General features: G+C 41.0%; 1 protein-coding gene across 5 annotated transcripts in view; it reads left to right on the forward strand.

Moving 5' to 3' along the window:
* The first annotated feature begins 1,015 nt into the window (after positions 1-1,015).
* PRDM15 (PR/SET domain 15) overlaps positions 1,016-16,755 on the forward strand; it is a 34,061-nt gene continuing 18,321 nt past the window's right edge. For 2 of the 5 annotated variants that reach the window (XM_080358289.1, XM_080358290.1), the window contains exons 1-9: positions 1,016-1,064; positions 4,415-4,508; positions 8,222-8,375; positions 9,240-9,492; positions 10,580-10,702; positions 13,227-13,325; positions 14,112-14,336; positions 15,014-15,149; positions 16,221-16,396. In XM_080358289.1, the coding sequence (XP_080214415.1) occupies positions 1,028-1,064; positions 4,415-4,508; positions 8,222-8,375; positions 9,240-9,492; positions 10,580-10,702; positions 13,227-13,325; positions 14,112-14,336; positions 15,014-15,149; positions 16,221-16,396 (1,297 nt within the window). In that variant the 5' untranslated portion in view covers positions 1,016-1,027. Of the gene's footprint in view, positions 1,065-4,414; positions 4,509-8,221; positions 8,376-9,239; positions 9,493-10,579; positions 10,703-13,226; positions 13,326-14,111; positions 14,337-15,013; positions 15,150-16,220; positions 16,397-16,755 lie in introns of those variants that run through there. The other 3 variants (XM_080358291.1, XM_080358292.1, XM_080358293.1) reach the window with 3 other exon arrangements.

Below are 16,755 nucleotides of genomic sequence, written 5' to 3' on the forward strand. Positions count from 1 at the left end.
GTCTGAGGGTGTCAAACTCATTTTCACCAGGGGCCGCATCAGCCTCGTGGTTGCCTTCAAAGGGCCGAACGTGATTGTAGGCCTATATAAATCCATTTTTTTTTATATATATATATAGATAAATAAAAAATCAAAATCCATTTATATTTATATATATTTATATTTATATATAAATATAAATGGATTTTGATTTTTTATTTATATATATATATATATATATATATATATATAAATGGATTTATACAGGCCTACAATCACGTTCGGCCCCCGGTGAAAATGAGTTTGACACACCCAGTCTAGGCGTCATTGGAGAGCAATAGTGTTTATGCAAGTTTTTAATATACACTGCCAAAACTGATCTATAAAAGTGAATATAGATTATCCTTATTTTATGGGTGAAAGCAAATTGGTTACTGTTTTATGAAAGATCAGTGACAGTTTTCTGATGCTCATGACTAGAGTATACTTTGCCTTTGGAACAAATCTTTGATTGTATCTGTAGTTTTTAGGTTCTTAAGATTATTGTGTTAATTAAATAAGTAATCCACCCTTCAGAGATAATTTTTTAACCTGTTTTTCAACAAAATGTTGCACCGAATCAGATGGGCTTTGTTTTTGCAGTGGTTGCTGACCTAGGTCAGTCATCTGTCCCTGAGCGTTCTGAGGCTCCAGAGGAGCTTATAGCAGGGGTTGAGGGGCACACAGGAATGGCTGGAGGTGATGAGAGTGAGAGGAGGGAAGGGGAATGGTCTGAAAGAGCATTGCCTCAGGGAGAAAAGCCTGTGAACATGCAGACCTTTGGGTCTCTCGGTAGTGACTTCGGCAACACATGATACAGCAGTCACTGGGGGATTTTTAGGAACTTTAATTTCTTTAACTTTCCACTGATACTTGTGCTGGGGCAATGTGTTTGGGTATGCTCTGCGTCAGTCACCATCCTTACTCTGGAAAGTGATGTTTCAATAATATGGAAAGCAGAAGTCATTCAGAACTAACTTCATCTTTTGTATTTTGGCAGGTTTAAAAAATGGCTGAAGACAGCAGTGATGAGCTTGTGTTTATTTGTAAGTATTAGAAAGGAAAATGACCTGCTTTGCATGATGTGACTGTCTACTCAGAATGTTTGCAATTAAAGAGTAAAACAGTTTTTATTTAGAAAAGTATTTATGTAAAGAAAGCTCAAACAGCTTATGGAGGAGTAGAGAGAAGGTTGCTCATTTTAGGCATACACATTCTCCTGGTTTTGTTGGCAAACATACAAAGAGACCTCTGAATGTGAGTTAGCAGAACAGCTTTTAAATGGGAGAAGTGAGGCTGAAGGCCTAACATGAGTCTAAGCTCTTTGTTTACACAGCCAGCTTTAGCAACCAGGAGTGTCTCTGGAGAACTCTGACCTCTAGCCTAAGTTGAAGATCTGCATTTCCACAGGGGGAGGGTGCAGCCTCCTTATTCTTTCTGGACAAGTCCCGTTTGAGATGCAGCGACTGCCCTGACAAGTCTCACTCGTGGCTTCTGTTCTTGTGCCCCTGCTGCTGGGCCTGTGCCTCATGCAGCATGTCTTATGTTCCACATTCTGCTGCGTAACCCTGTGTGCTAGACTGGGCTCCGTGACCTGGGATCTGGACTCATGAGGTCATGGTGTGTGAAGAGAGGCTGCAGCGGTGGTGTGACCATGGAGTTTGGTGGGCAGCATCCCATGCTTGATGTAGCTTGGCTAGTAGGCTTTTTTCTCAGTGGCATACTAGCCCTGCAGCCTCTCCTTTGTCACCAGCCTGGACATGCAGGATCTGGTGTTACAGTGGAAAAAAAAAAGATGTAAAGGAGATGTAGAGTCAGCTTATCTACTTGTATGAGCAGAGGGGGCCTAGATATTGTGGATCTGATCTGGGAAGAGCAGAGTGGAGCATATGTCTTCAGTGGTATGGATCCGCAGTGTTTTACCCTTGCTGGCTCCACAGCTGCGCATTAACCTTATGACAATTACGTCAGAAAGAAAGTTGCACTTTTCCTTCCACCACAGATTCACCAGGTTTCCTTAAAAAATAGTATTGACTCAATAGGCATTTTTATTGAGTTGCAAATATGGGCAGTGAAGTTACCTTTTCTTCCCCTTCATAAAAAGACCCTGGTGAATAGCAACAAGGACTGAGATGTGACACCATTCCTTAATTGCACAGATAGAAGGTGTTGCACAACACTATCTTCCCCCTTCCAGTGGAGGTTGTCTTGTGTTCTCTTTAAGTTTTTACCATGGGATATGTATCCACTTATTTTCTGAAAAAGTGATTTTTTTATAAGTGATACTGTGCGCTTCCATAGTAAACATCATTGACTACGGATTTTGTAGACAGAGAGTTTTGGAATAATGTTTATAGAAGTCTCTGCACATACTCCCCCCAGGGTATTTTACCATTTATCCTCATGAGTGATTTTATATTTCTCCTGTGGCTGAAGTCTCTTGGAAGTGTCACATAGGGTGAGTGTAACAGACTTGGGGAATGTCTGCTGTAAGGCATCTCTTAGATTTTGGGAGACATGCTACGCAATGTCAGTGTCATATTCTCCCTGCTTTGGTCATTCATCTTCAAAGGGGTGAGAGAAATGTGTAGCTTATTCCTGCATGTAGTTTTGGACAATGCTGTCTGCATCTTGTTGAACCTGTGCAGTGGCTGAAGTGGGGAGTGCCGAGGTGCAGTTGAAAGATAAGAAGAATGACTAAGGGCTTTATTTTCTTTGACAGCAAAGCCTATTTAAGAAGCTGTCACTCTGGCTATTCCTTACTGTCCCTGTTGGTTATGACAACTCTTTGTGGATGATAATCCAGTTCTTTTCAGCAGTATGGTTTACACATTCCTCTGTGGCTCCACTCTCTGTGCTTTTAGAAATTTGTATTTAGCCCAGATTATTTCAGTAATACTAAGTACAGTGTGAGCTACAGGCACACCTAAGGGGGGTGGTATGGTAAACAGCACAGGATGGGGGAGGCCATTTGCATATAGGCTTAGATTTGATGGTGGTCTGTGTGGATAGCATTTGCCTGCTGATCCTTTCCTCTGATACAGCTGTCTGGTGATTTACAGCAAAGTGGACTGGGAAATTCATTCAGCTGAAAAATAAACTGGTGGGAAAAGCTGGTTGTTTTGTTCCTTGGTTCACCAGGAGGCAGCACAAGCAGCTGTACAGGAAGCAGAGCCAGGCTTGGGGGCTGCATGAGCTGGTACTGCCGTTTGTCAGATGTATGTAGATTTTCACTGCTAAGCTGGTTTTGTTGCCAGAAGAAAAAACAACGTGGAGCTCTGTTACTGTATTTTGGGTTCCCTTTTCCACATCTTAGAAGAAATCCTTTTGTTAGTTCACTGGGACAAATACTGAGAGGGAGAGTTTTCCGGTTAGGAGTACAGAGTAGCTTTACTAGGGGGACATACCCTAGAATGACGTGGGGTTTGTCTTGTTCTCTTGCCAGACAAGGTGTAGCCACTCTCTACTTTGCATCCTTACTGGAGTTACCTGACTTGTCCTTGTGAGCACAGTGCTCAGATGGAAATTGCACTATAGGAATATAACATCTGTGCAATGATATCTTCTTGAGCTGCGTCAGCAACTGACCAGGCAGGGCAGTTTGACAGCTATTTTTCACAGTGAGGCAATGTATGTGCATTTGAAATTCTGTTAAATTGGCTTATTTAAAATAGCCTCAAATTATCCTGGTCTGAAAATTGTTTCTTAGGAACCATGCAGTTATGGGTAATTTACAGCCACTTAAACTAGAAGTTAATTTAGGTAAGCTGGCGGTGAATTAAGAAGTGGCCAAAGTATATTACGCAGCCAGCTGACTTGTTTGGAAAGGCACCAGAAGGTATCTTGGAGGTGTCTGTCCCAGCGCGGTGGGTGAGGAGCACGAGCAGGCCAGGTGCTGCTCCAGGCAGAGCTTGGCTCCCACTGCCTGCTCGTGCCCTGCGGAGGCCCCATGCCAGTTCTGCTACTGGGTTTATGCCTCCTGTTGCTAAAAAGTCTGCGCTAGCCAAGCTGTTTCTAAAAACCTGGGTTCTGCTGAAGATAGTAATGTTTTGTTTAGCTGCTGCATATTATGACACTTCATCTGGAGATTAATGCCATCTTTAGGCAAAATGTTTACTGTGAATGTAAGGCAATTATTTTCATTTGAGAGAAAATCTAAACAATTGTCTTCTGATTCCACTGATCATAGTGTGTTATCTCACCTACACAGGTGCCAGCTATCAACTTGATGTTCAATTACACATGTTCTTTTAAGCAATATAGCTAAACCTCTGCCTTCATATGCATGTCTTTTACCTGCTGCTAGGTTTTGTATTCGGCTCTTGAAAGAAGGAGGCAGCTGTCTTACAAAAGTGTTTTTCATCAGCCTTTCTGTATGCTGTCTGCTTCCTTGCAGGGTGTGAGGACTGTGGGCAGTACCATGACTCAGAGTGTCCTGAGCTGGGCCCAGTGGTGACAGTCAAAGATTCCTTCGTATTGAGCAGGGCAAGGTAAGGAACATTAGTGTTACTTCTGATTAACATAACACTCATATTAGTTCTTTAAAGTATGTTTGGTGTTTAATGGGTGTCAAACTGACAGCTGAAAAGTGAAGTCCCAATCTATGGAAGACACATGGCCTTGATTAAATAGAAAAATTGAGGCACACACTTATTTGCTCTACTGAGTCAAAGCCAAAAGATAACTTCTTCACTGAGATTACTGGAAAAAAAGTCAGATAATGCCAAGTGGGGTGATGACTTCTGTCTTGGTTGAGTACCTGCAACTTTTTCCCTGCCTCAGGTGTACCATATTAGTTTCAGAGAAGTGTATGTGGATTTCTCATTTGTATGAATCACTGTGTCCTCCTGCTTTGTGTAAACTCTGAAGTTCCTCCACAGAGAAGCAAAACAAGTTGTTCTCATTATTGTGAATCTTTATGAATGATTAGGGATAATGCTCCTGTTGGAAAATCTGTGACAGCACAGCAGAAACATTCATGCTTTCCAAAAGAAACTAATAGACTAAATGTAGTTAGGAGAAAACAACACCGAATAGTGATTTTTACAGATAAAGGCAACTGGGCATTGTCAGCAAAATTCATATTAAGATGTGAAATATAAGGCTAAGCAAAAGAAACAACTATTTTGAAGATACAATACAAATCCAGAAAGAGTGTTCAAATGGCTTCATGTGTTATATAATGTGCTTAGGGCTTCTGTATTTCTTGGGAAGTCATGGACAGAAAACACGGGCGTGTGAGGAGCAAGTCTGACACATGCTGGCTATGTAGGCCACACTTCATTTTCCCAGGATAATTTTGTAATAAATATTGAATGTGCAGGGTCTGTTGCGCAGTGCTGTGACCCCTCTGTGCCTGGCAGGATGCTCTTGATATCCCATGGTGCACATTGACTGCACGTGTGCACAGCCCCTGGCCGTTCTTCTTGGCCTTCCCTGCAGCTCCTGCCAGGCACTGCTGTCCTGTGCCTGGAAACCCACTGTGAGTGATCTTCTGCAGCCAGTGCTAGTGTGAACTGTTCTCTTAACAGTCCTGACACTAAGGGCACTTTGTTCTTGAGGGTCATTTCAAAATGCCTGTAGGAGTAATAGAAAATGGTGATGGAGGTGCCGTACTTATACATGGAAACTGTGCAGTGCAAAGTCTCTAGCCTGCACTAAGCAGATTCAATGACAAGTTAAACTATATTTCTTTTTTCTTTTTTTTTTTTTTTTTGCCTTGCAATTTAATGCTCTTAGTTATTTGTATGGTGGACATTTACCATAGTGTCCAGATGTACCAGCTGTGAACATTGGCAAATATGGTGCATTCACTGGTTATCAGCCTGTTTTGGCGTGCAGATGCTAAGTGTTCCTTAGTGGAAATGTTGGCTGCCAGTAGTGGATTTGAAAGCAGAGTTTTAAAATGGCCGTGTTATAGAAAACTGTATTTATTTTCCTGAAGAGTTTACAGCTGAAAACGAGTAAGATAAGAAACAGAAAGAAGAAATATGATTGTGGCCTTTATTTTACATCTGGCAAACAGTAGCTGAGAGAGTGAGTTGCCTGAGGTTGAGAGCAAGTTCAACCACAAACTGGATATGAATCTCTTAAAATCAGCCTAGTTGGTTGACCACATACATGATCATTGTTTCCTCAGTCCTACTGAAAAGATAAACTGGATGCCTTATGGTTAGAAAAGAAGTGTTAAGAAGCATTTGCTGAATTTCGCTGCCTCTAACATTGCATATTCTGTTATTAAAACTGAAAGTATTTTTCTGTTTTTTGCGTATCGCTAAGATTTCAATCTTTTTGTATTTCTCTTCATTTTCTAGACAGGAAAATGGATCTGCCAGTGTCAACTTCTATAGAGTAGTCAGTAGCCTGTCTGGTTATTTTTAGCTTTTCATCTGTTAGCACAGAGCTGAAAACACAGGGTTGCATTTGGTGTCTGCAAGACCAATACAGTGGTTGCAATTGTTTTGGAAGATGTTCTCTGTGATTATATGTAGTAACAATATTTACTATATGTAGTTCTTCTCAGAAGCTTGTTTGGTAAAAGAGAGAGGTAGGGAGCACAAAAGCACTTGTGATTAATGTTTGCAATAAGAGGGCTAGAAGACAGAAGGGGCTCTCATCTTAAGGGCTGTGTTCTGCATTAAGTATGTAAGGTTTTAAAATTTGGGGAGGAATACAGCTTATTTTTTAAAATAAGCATGACTAAAACCAAAGTTCTATAAAGTCATAGGATAATTCATTTTGGAAGAGGTGTCAGGATATTCCAGTCAGAACTAACATCCAGGCTGAACTGCTTGTTTTTCATTTTTATGTGTATTGTCTCTTCTGCGCTTGCCATGCGCCCCTCAGAAAAGCCTGACTTCTTGGTCTCAGTGATGTCCCCATAGGTGTGCAGGGGTGGCTGTTTGGCACCCCATAGCCATCTCTTCCCCAAGCTGATCAAGCCCCTGCTTCCCCAGCCACTCCTCACAGGGTGACTTCTCTCAGACCCCTGACCATCCTGGTGGTCCTTCCCTAAGCTTGCTCCAGTTTGTAGTTTTTTCCCATATCAGGAGCCCAAAACAGGAGGTAACAGGTAGATAGGATCCAGCAAGTGCAGAGCAGAGGGGGACAGTCACGTGCCTCAGTCTGGCTGCTCCCATTCATACCATTCGAGATGCAGTTGGCCCTCTGCTGCTGGGACAAGCTATGGCCTCATGTCCAGCCTGCTACCTACTACCACCCCTAGGGTCTTTCCCTCAGCCAGTACCATCACCAGGGCTTCTTCCTTCTCAAGTGCAGATCTTTGCATTTGTCCTTGGAATTTCATATGATCCCTGTTGGTGTACCTCTCCAGGCTATCCAGGCCCCTCTGGATGGCAATCCTACCCTCAGATGTATTGACTGTGCCTGTCAGTTAGTGTAATCTGCAAACTGGATGAGAGTGCACTCCATTGCCATTTCTAGATTGTTGATAAAGGTGTTAAACAGGACAGATACCAGCACAGATTTCTGCTGCACCCCAGTTGTTACTGACATCCAGGTAGGGGTTATTTTCTTTACTAGTTGTGTACCCATCCAGACCATAACATCCCAACTTGGATATAAGAATGTCATCAGACTGTATTGAGGACCTTGCTAAAGTCAAGGGAAATTACATCCACTGCTCTTCTGTCATCTACAAACCTGGTCATTTTATCCTGGAAGGCAAACATTTGTCAGACATGAGTTGCTCTTAGTCCGTGGTGGTTGTCTCCAGCAGCCTTCTCCTCATATGCTCTTAAATGCTCCCCAAAAGGTCTTGTTCCATGGCCTTCCCAGGGACTGAAGTAGTTCCTTGTATCATCCTTTTGAGCTTTTTTGAAGGTGGGTGCAATATTTGTCTTTCTTCAGTCATCAGACACCTCCACTGATGCCCATGATCTTTCGAAGATGATAGAGAATAGTCTCATTGTGGTATTGGAATACTCTGTCGGCACCCTCAGGTGCAGCCTCTTGGGTCCTTGGACTTACAAGAGTTCAGCTCTCAAGTAATCCCTGACTCTGCCCTCCTCCACTGCTCATAGTTGTTCTCTGTTTATTTATAAATCCTCATAGAAGTCAGGAAAAAAAGTTTACTATCACTGGAGATAGAAGAAAGAAGTCAGCATTTATTTCTCCAGTGGATTTCTGCAGTTTTGTCCCATGTGTAGTTGTTTTTTTTCTCAATTCTCTCTTCAATTCTTAGATCATCTCTGCCTTCTAATTTGGAGATAAGGCAACTGGAAGATGGAACTGAAGGAGTGTTTGCTCTGACGCAGCTAGTGAAACGTACCCAGTTTGGCCCGTTTGAATCCAAGAGGGTTGCCAAGCTGGAAAAAGAATCATTTTTTCCCCTGAAGGTAAGACATGCCACATGAAAAGCAATAATGGAGTTAGTTTTACCCGTGATGGTTTCATGCTATCTACCACTATGGAAAAAAATATGTGTAGGGGAGGTTATTTGGGACATCTTTGAGGCAAGCCCTATAACTGACTACCTAAACAAGTATTCTCTGGGCAAGATACAGAAGAACCAAACTAAAGGCTCGTTCTGCATGTTTGAAGTTAACATCATTATAGGAGATAGGACTGGGATGCAATGGGCAAAACTGCTGGTCTTTCACCTTCTGTGTATGATGATACAAGAGGGGCTGTGACTACAGCAGTTCGTTTCAGTTGTTTTAATGAGTCTTTTCAGTTTGATTGTATTTGCTTAATGAATGACATATGCGTTAGGTTTATGGAACATGCAGAATAAATGTTTGGGGGTTTTTTTTCTGTCTTGCATTTGTTTTATTCTTCTCTTGACAAGTTTTGGTAGGAAAAATGCTACACTAATGAGTGAGTTCAGTCTTACATTTTCAGTAATACCTCACTCAGAGATTTAGAATGTGGCTTGGGCTGATGAGTGTTTCACAGTGTGCTGTTGGGATTCCACTCCATTCTCCTGTATTCAGTCATTCAAATTTTGTGAGTAACTGGTGGCTATAGCAGGAATCCTTAGGATGGAAGTTCATTTTGTTTTGATCCTGCTCCTGGTTGTCTCAGACTTATTCATCTGAAGATGTGACTGATAACATGAGACATGCTTAATGCGGGTGTTGAGGTTTGCTTTGTCTCTGCTGCACACTGAATGGAAGCCGTTGCAAAAGCAGAAAGTAAAAATTCTTCTTAACTTTTAATATTTTCTTAGGGTTTTATTATATGCATATTTTGCTTGGCAGGTGTTCCAGAAAGATGGGCCTGTGGTGTATTTTGACACCTCAAATGAAGATGATTGCAACTGGATGATGATGGTGCGACCAGCCACTGAATATGAGCATCAAAACTTAACTGCCTTCCAGCAGGACAATGATATTTACTTCACCACCTCCCGGGACATCCCACCAGGAACTGAGCTGCGAGTGTGGTATGCAGCTTTTTACGCCAAAAAAATGGAAAAGCCAATGCTGAAGCAGGTCACTAGTGTTGCCAATGGTATGTGTGGGGGCCTTTTTTCCTTCCTAAGGGCCCAGTCCTGGTAGGGACTGATAGTCCCCTACCATTACAGTTGACAGTGCTGTTTATCAAATAGGCTCTGACTCTGAATTGGTTAGCCTTTAGAGTCAGGCTAAGCTGCACACATGGTTGCCTTGCAAGAAGAAGGCATAGATTCTTCATCGTTATAGATCTGAGTTTTTGGAAATGGATGGCCTAGTTGATTCATCCTCTTCATAGTGAACAAACTGGATAAACGGTTCTTAACTAAAGAACTGATGGTTGCATCAAAAACATTCCTGGGTAGAAGAGCCAAGGAACACAAGTATCAGTGTAAGTCTAAATGTATATGCAGGTTTGCTAAAGAAGCCATTCTATTTCAATTGAAGTGAAAATGTTTCCATTTGGCTCGGAACTATTATACAGTTCTAAAAAATTACTTTTGTCTTATGCAGCCTTACAAGGGACCTACTAGAACAAGATAAGCTCAAGAATGAACTACCATTCCATATATTTGCTTGTGCATTGGCAAAGCTAGGCAGCAGATTTTTTAGAATCTGAATTAGAATTGCCAGAAGTCTTTCATTCCTCTTTTCTGCATTTGCATTTCTGCAGTGAAAAGGCGTCATCATTTAGCATTGCAAGGGCAGTTTATTTCTGCTCTTAAGTTTGGAGTAGTCCCCGAACGGTATTACTGCTACGCTGTGTATAATTTGGGGTGACAAATGGCTTGGGGAGAGGCCATTGCCATCAGCATGCTTTATGGCTGATCTTGATGGTAAACAGAGTCTTAAGTGCTACAGCTGAATCGTTGTGGTTAACAGGTTTCTGAATTCTAAGATGTTTCCATTTGGTATTAACTGAGAGGTTTCATCTTTTTCATCTTTAGTTTTACCTGTTGATGTATTTTTGTGTGCATATGGGTATTTAAGAATATTGTTTAGGTATGTCCTGCTTTCTCTTTTCAGCACATTCACTATACACTCCAGAATACAAAAGGCACATTGTATGAGATGCAGGCATAAGAATGTCCTACAAGAGAATGAAAGGGTCTGGAAAGTAAAAGAACTGTTTTTACTCTTCACAGATGTGTGCTTGGTAGTAATGGAATCTGATAAAGAGGGGAACAAAATCTCTTCAAAACCCTCGTCTGCTGTCTTCCCCCATAAAAAAATGAAGAAATCCAACATACCAGCAGCTGATCCAGCAAGTATGCAAAATTACATTATTTTTAAGGGAGATAGAGAACAGATATGGATCTAAAGAGCTGTTAGGTTTACCACTCCTATGTGGATACTATAGTTATATAACTTTCAGCAAATACTAACTTAGAGAGGATTTGAAAGTCTGGATTTTTAATTTCATGACCATGGTGCTTAAAATACATATGCAGTTTGAAAAAAGACAGAGGGGTCGATAAACATTTAGACAGATGATTTTCATGAAAAGCACAACTGCTTCTGACTTTGGAGGTAATTAGGGTTGAGATGGGGGCAATTTTGAAGGAAATCTTTGGACTCTTTGCAAAATCTAGTAGTTCAAATTATCAGGTTCTAGAAGAAAATATGAGTCTGTGAGTGAGTGTGAGAACAGTGCTGTTTGGAAATGACAAGGACATTGGCTGTCTCCAAATTACAATAATACCAGCAGCCTATTAGAGTTCAGACTGTACTTTATTACAGGAACTCAAATTTAGATAAACTTCATAAGCAATACAGGTGATCTTGACAAGGAACATATGACTCAGGAAATAACTAGTGGTGTCATAGGAGCTTGGTCGCCAAGGTCAATTATGAAGCAATGCCCCCCACCCTGTAATTTCTGATAAGGGTAACAATGAAATCAAGAGCCCACTGAACAATAATTGCCATATCTAAAAGGAAACTTGGAGTATGTATTATGAAGATCAGTATCTAGAGAAAACCATTCTGGGTCTGTTATTTGAAAAAGTTACTTTGCTAAATTTTGCTTACTAATACTAAAAGTAGTCAGGAGGAAGAGAGTAGCTGCAGCTGTTTGCAGAGCAATTAATCAGAAAATCCATTTGTTTAACTTGGATATTGCCACAGCTAAAGTGTCACATTGACTGGGGAGTTGTCTTGCAGTTTGAGATCTTTGATTTTTCCAGGGGGAAAAAAATATGAAGAATTTGAACAACCCCTCTTACGTCCTTCATCCTACTGTATGAAAGTCCAACTTCAACAGAAACAAAATGCTGCCTATTATACTTTGGGAACCCTAAAGTGTTCCCACTAATGTATTGTTTTGGTGTTCCAAAAACCAAATATACCTCTTTTGATTATGGCTGTTTGCCTCAAGTTATACAAAGCTGTTGTCAATTGAGAGATCTGTACTTCCAAGTAAACTGGGTTGCCCTGCAGCCACTCTGGAAGCCTGAAGGAGTGGGAACCTAAACAGGGCCTAACTCTTCTTGGCAGACCAGTGCACAACCAAGGTTTATAGGTTTACTGCTTGAGGCAGCTCAGGAACAAGGGAAGTGCAGAACAAGGGACAATTTTGCAAGACAGACTTCAGTTTTGCACATAGTGCTTTTTCAGTTTTACTGGTGTGCAGCTTCATGAGACATATACAGTAGCTTATGTGTTGCTTATGTTGCTTAGCAGTCTGACTGGGTTTTTTTAACATTATGCAGAATCTTGGGGTTTAGGTTTGCTGGTCCTGGCCTCCCGGATAGAGCTCTCAAAATAAGAACTTCTTTATGTAGCTTGTGAAGAAGGAATTTCTGTTACTGAATTGTCTAGGCATTTACTTACCACACACCTCTGTAATACTGAACACTGAATGTAAGTTGTAGCAGGGAACAACCTCTGCCTCGGAGAATCTTTCCTTTTGGTTTAAGAGATAACAATGAAAAGGAGGAAGTAAGTTTATTGTCTCATTACAGATAGGGTCCTCAGGCAGAGAGATTAACTGTCTTGCTAACAATTGTACAGGCAGTCTGTGGCAGAAGCTGCGGTACAGTTTGAATCTCCTGTGCTGCCATTAACCTAGTTTCAGTGTCATCTTCCTCCTCTGGGTGGTCTTGTAGGCTGTGGAATATTGAGCTTTGTGTGTACCAAAAAAATCTCTGAACCAGTCCAAGTTTATCAGGTCCTCTCAACAAATTCAGACATGTCATCCAAGGACCTAAAGACAATAACCATTTTCCTATTTTCATTTTTCCATTTCCCCCTAATTTCTTCTTTATTTTCTTTACCTGGCATGAGCTGATATGTTAATTAAAACATTAATATGGTGGTTTCATAGGGTGTCTAAATAATGAAACTGCTCAAAACCAGGTTTTCATTGACCTCAGCCTGATTTCCAATAATCCAAATGTTCTTACTCTGCTATGCTCTTCACAGAGAGCAAGGAGGCTTCTCCTGTTCTCAGCAGACCCAGAAAGAGGACTAGTAACCCTGGTCTTAAAGGTGCTAAAAACTGCTTTATATTGTGCCTTTGATAATCACAGTTCTTTAGAAAGTGATAAAAGGACCCTCAAGACTTTTACACGAGCACTCATATTCTTTCCTGGCATCATTTAGTATCTGTTCTGATGTTTCAAGTGTTCATGTTTAGAAAATCCTCAAGTGGTCCCAGCTGGCACTGTGGGCCTCTTGCTGCTTAAATCATAACTTGTGATACCTGGGGAGTTATTGCAAGATAAATGAAGCTACAGAGGTTTACCACCTTCTCATTTTCAGAGCTTTTCAGCATTTCTTCTTGTGTTTTAGTGAACACTCCAGAAGGCAGTGGAGCCACAGAAGCAGAGTCCAGCCAGTGGACATGTAAAGTATGTTCATCTGCTTTCCCAGAGCCTCAGCTGCTGACAGGTAAGAAGTGCTAGAAATTAATGAGAGAGTACTGAGAAGCACCAGGAGAATTCTGGTCTTCCAGAGCAGGACACCATGAAACCATGCTCCATCCGTGATGCAGTGAGATAAAGGTTTTAATTTTTGTGTTCCTTTAAGAAACAAGTGTAGTGGGGAAGCTAAATCAGGAAGTATTTTTTATATGACTGTGGTCAGTCTCTGGGCAAACAACTGTGATGTTGAATCTAGAAGAAATAAAACTGTTGTCCAGAAGATAACGTGAATGTTGGGAATACCAGGGATGGGGAACTGCATGAGCAGTGTATAAGATCAGTGATGTCAGCTTATATTTAGTGGTATTGTCTGTCTGGTATTTGTGGCACTGATTTAGTATAGGTAATGAAATAAATTTTTTGCCTGCATTTCATTTGCAGCTATTTCACGCATTTTTCAAAGGAACTTAAAATATTTAAGAGCTCTGACTGAATCGTTTTTGAAAAGGGGATTGAGGCTGCTAAATAACTTGGGCATTTGGAAAAATGTAGCCATTATCGGGGGCACAACCTTTTTCCAGTGATATGTAACAGATCTCTTAGAATTTCAGTCCTTGTGAGTAGTCGTTTCCATCTTTAATAGACTGCATGCTTCTATTTAAGAAGGTATTGTGACTGCTTTTGAAATAATTTGAAGTGAGTCTCTGCTAAGTCAGGTTGACCTGTTAGATAGGCTTCAGCTGGATCTATCACTTTGAGTATTTCATGACAGTTTCTTTCTTCCTTACTCTCTTGTTTTTTCCCATCCACTCAGAGCATTTGCTGAGTCACCTGGAGCAAGCTAAGGGTGCGCCCCAAACCAGCCAAAATGAGGCTGTTGCAGAGAAAGCAGCAGAGGTTCTCCCTGTGGATCAGCCAGTGATTTGTGATGCAGCTAGTGCCGGTACAGACTCAAGGAGGAAGGCCAGGCGGGGAAGAAAGCCCAAAACAACTAAAGTAGAAACACCTGTTGTCATTATTGAAGAGAAAGATTCTGAAGGTAAAACAAAATTTAAGAAAATGCTAAGCATCTATCCCCTCATATGTCTGTATTGATGCCTTCTCAGAAAGGCCTAAAAAAACAGTACAGAGGCAGGATGGAGATTTTTAGTTAGATCACTAAAGCAGACGATTTACAAACTTTGTTAATTATCTCTGAGGTCCTTGTCTACACTAAACACTGCAGCACCTACACTTATATTACCTGCATTATCCTGTGACAGTTTTAGTAATAGAGAAGCCCAGAGAAACACAGGATACTGGTTATGAGAGACGTGCTTAGCTTCCGGCAAGAAGGAACAGAAGAGGAAGCATCCTACCTCTCAAAAGGAGATAACTTCCTCTCTACCTTAAAGCTTACTCTTGAAAGGGGCCTTTTTCAGGGCCTTACGTTCCTTTAAGGGAAGTTCTAGTAGGAAATTTCATGATGCATATTCAACTGACCCCTAGTAATAGGTTGGAAAGATAAGAAATGACATTTCTATAGGAGATGTTGGCTACATGTTACTCATTCAGCAGCCACTTTGTCTTGCAAGTGCTACCTACTTATTTGCAATCTGTTATTTGTCATGGACAAATAGTACATTCAGTGCCACATCTCATTACAAAAGCAAATTCCTGCGTTTGAGGTTTTCTAGCTATCCAAATTAACACTGTATTTTTGTGGTATGTTTGCAGCGGAAAATGTAGCTGAAATTGTAACTGAAGTTCCACCAGAAGAGACAGCCCTGCCCTCAGATGCAGAAGAGAGGATTATGGACCTGGTTTTAGGAAAGATGCCTAGCACCACAAATAGCATCAGTTCAGTGACAAAGTAAGTGCTCTGGGATGCAGAATTTCCTCTTAGGCTTAATTAAGATTATGTAGCATGTAACATCTCTGCTCAGCTTCTGAGCCCACAGATGCTCCTTTTTGTTAGCATAAAATTGTGTGATGCTGCTGCTGTAAGATCTGACTTGGAGTGCCACAAAGATGGCTTGTGCACTGGAGGATGGTGCACAGATGGTAAGATATTTATGGTAGAATTTAGGAGCATACCATGAGAATTTCATTTTCCATCATGTTATGGCTGCTATTCAATGTGATTCCAAAAGCCTTCTGCAGCTACAAGGTGAAATATTACTGCTGTTGAATACTGGTGGTAAAACAGGCAAAGAGATTTTTGCTAAAAAAATTATGCGAACTGTTATTATTCAGTCTTGCTTGTCATCTTAACTCTTGAATGACTTCATGTTGATTTGTGCATATGATACTTCAGATTTAGAGCAGTGAGAGGGAAAACTTTAGTATAACAGAACCTCAGGGAGACTCTTAAATGTAATTTGATTAATTTAGACTCTTTTATGTCTTTTTGTCTTGGTAAAATTGGCTTTTTGAATTCTTTTTTGTATAATAAAGCACTTGATTTCTCAAAATTAGCTGGTAAGGCTATATATTGAAATCCTTGTTCGACACAGAGCCATTAAAAATGCGTTCCAAGGGGTTGTTGTGCTGGGAAATAGAACAGTACCACTTCTTGGCACCCTGCTGCTCTCATATATACACCTTTTGCATGCGAACTGCTAAGCTTTCTGAAGCTGGAATAGTGCTAATGTTTTCAGAGGATAAGCAGAACACATCCTTTATATTCCTCTGAGGGGTCTGCAAAGAGAATCTCTGAGGTTGGTGGCTGCTGCTTTTTTTCTTGTTGTGCTGGGCAAAGATAATTTGGAGTTAGCCACGTGTTCTGAATCTGCTGCTTCCAGGGGGTGGCCAGGAGGGTGCCTTGGCAATGAGGAAACTCCAGCCTCGCCTTTCCTGCAAGAAGCTGAGCATAACACTCCTCTAGCTTTTGCCAGCTGTGGGATACCTTTCAGTCCCTGCCTTTCTTTCTCTAATCCATTAGGTTTGCTCATCAAGCCGCCATGTCCATCAAAAGAAGTATAATTCTCTCCGGTAGACATGGTATACGGCGCAAGCTTATAAAACAACTTGGGGAGCACAAGCGAGTCTATCAATGCAGTATCTGCAGTAAGATTTTCCAGAACAGCAGCAACCTCAGCAGGCACATCCGTTCTCATGGTAAGTTTGATTTTTGCCTCGTGTGCATATTGATTTTTGTCTCTTGGTGGTTTCACCTTTGAGAAAAGGAGCGAGGCTATCCTTAGATAATGGGATACATAATTTTAATAGAACTCCTTCTTCTTTTGTGCTTTTTTTAAAACTCTCTCTAGGGGACTCTTAGTTTTGCAGACCAGAGCATGAGAAGATAATACTTGAAAGTTGAAATTAGAGTATTTTAAAGTTTAATTTAGATACATGTTTTAAACAGGAGTGAGGATGTGATGTTTTTTCCAAAACTGTTCTTCTCTTTAAATACATGTGTATGTATAGTCCCTCACCTTCACAGGCACATGGGTAACATTGCTGTGTAAATGTCA

Source organism: Nesoenas mayeri, assembly GCF_963082525.1.
Source record: "Nesoenas mayeri genome assembly, chromosome: 1".
Lineage (NCBI taxonomy): Eukaryota > Metazoa > Chordata > Aves > Columbiformes > Columbidae > Nesoenas > Nesoenas mayeri.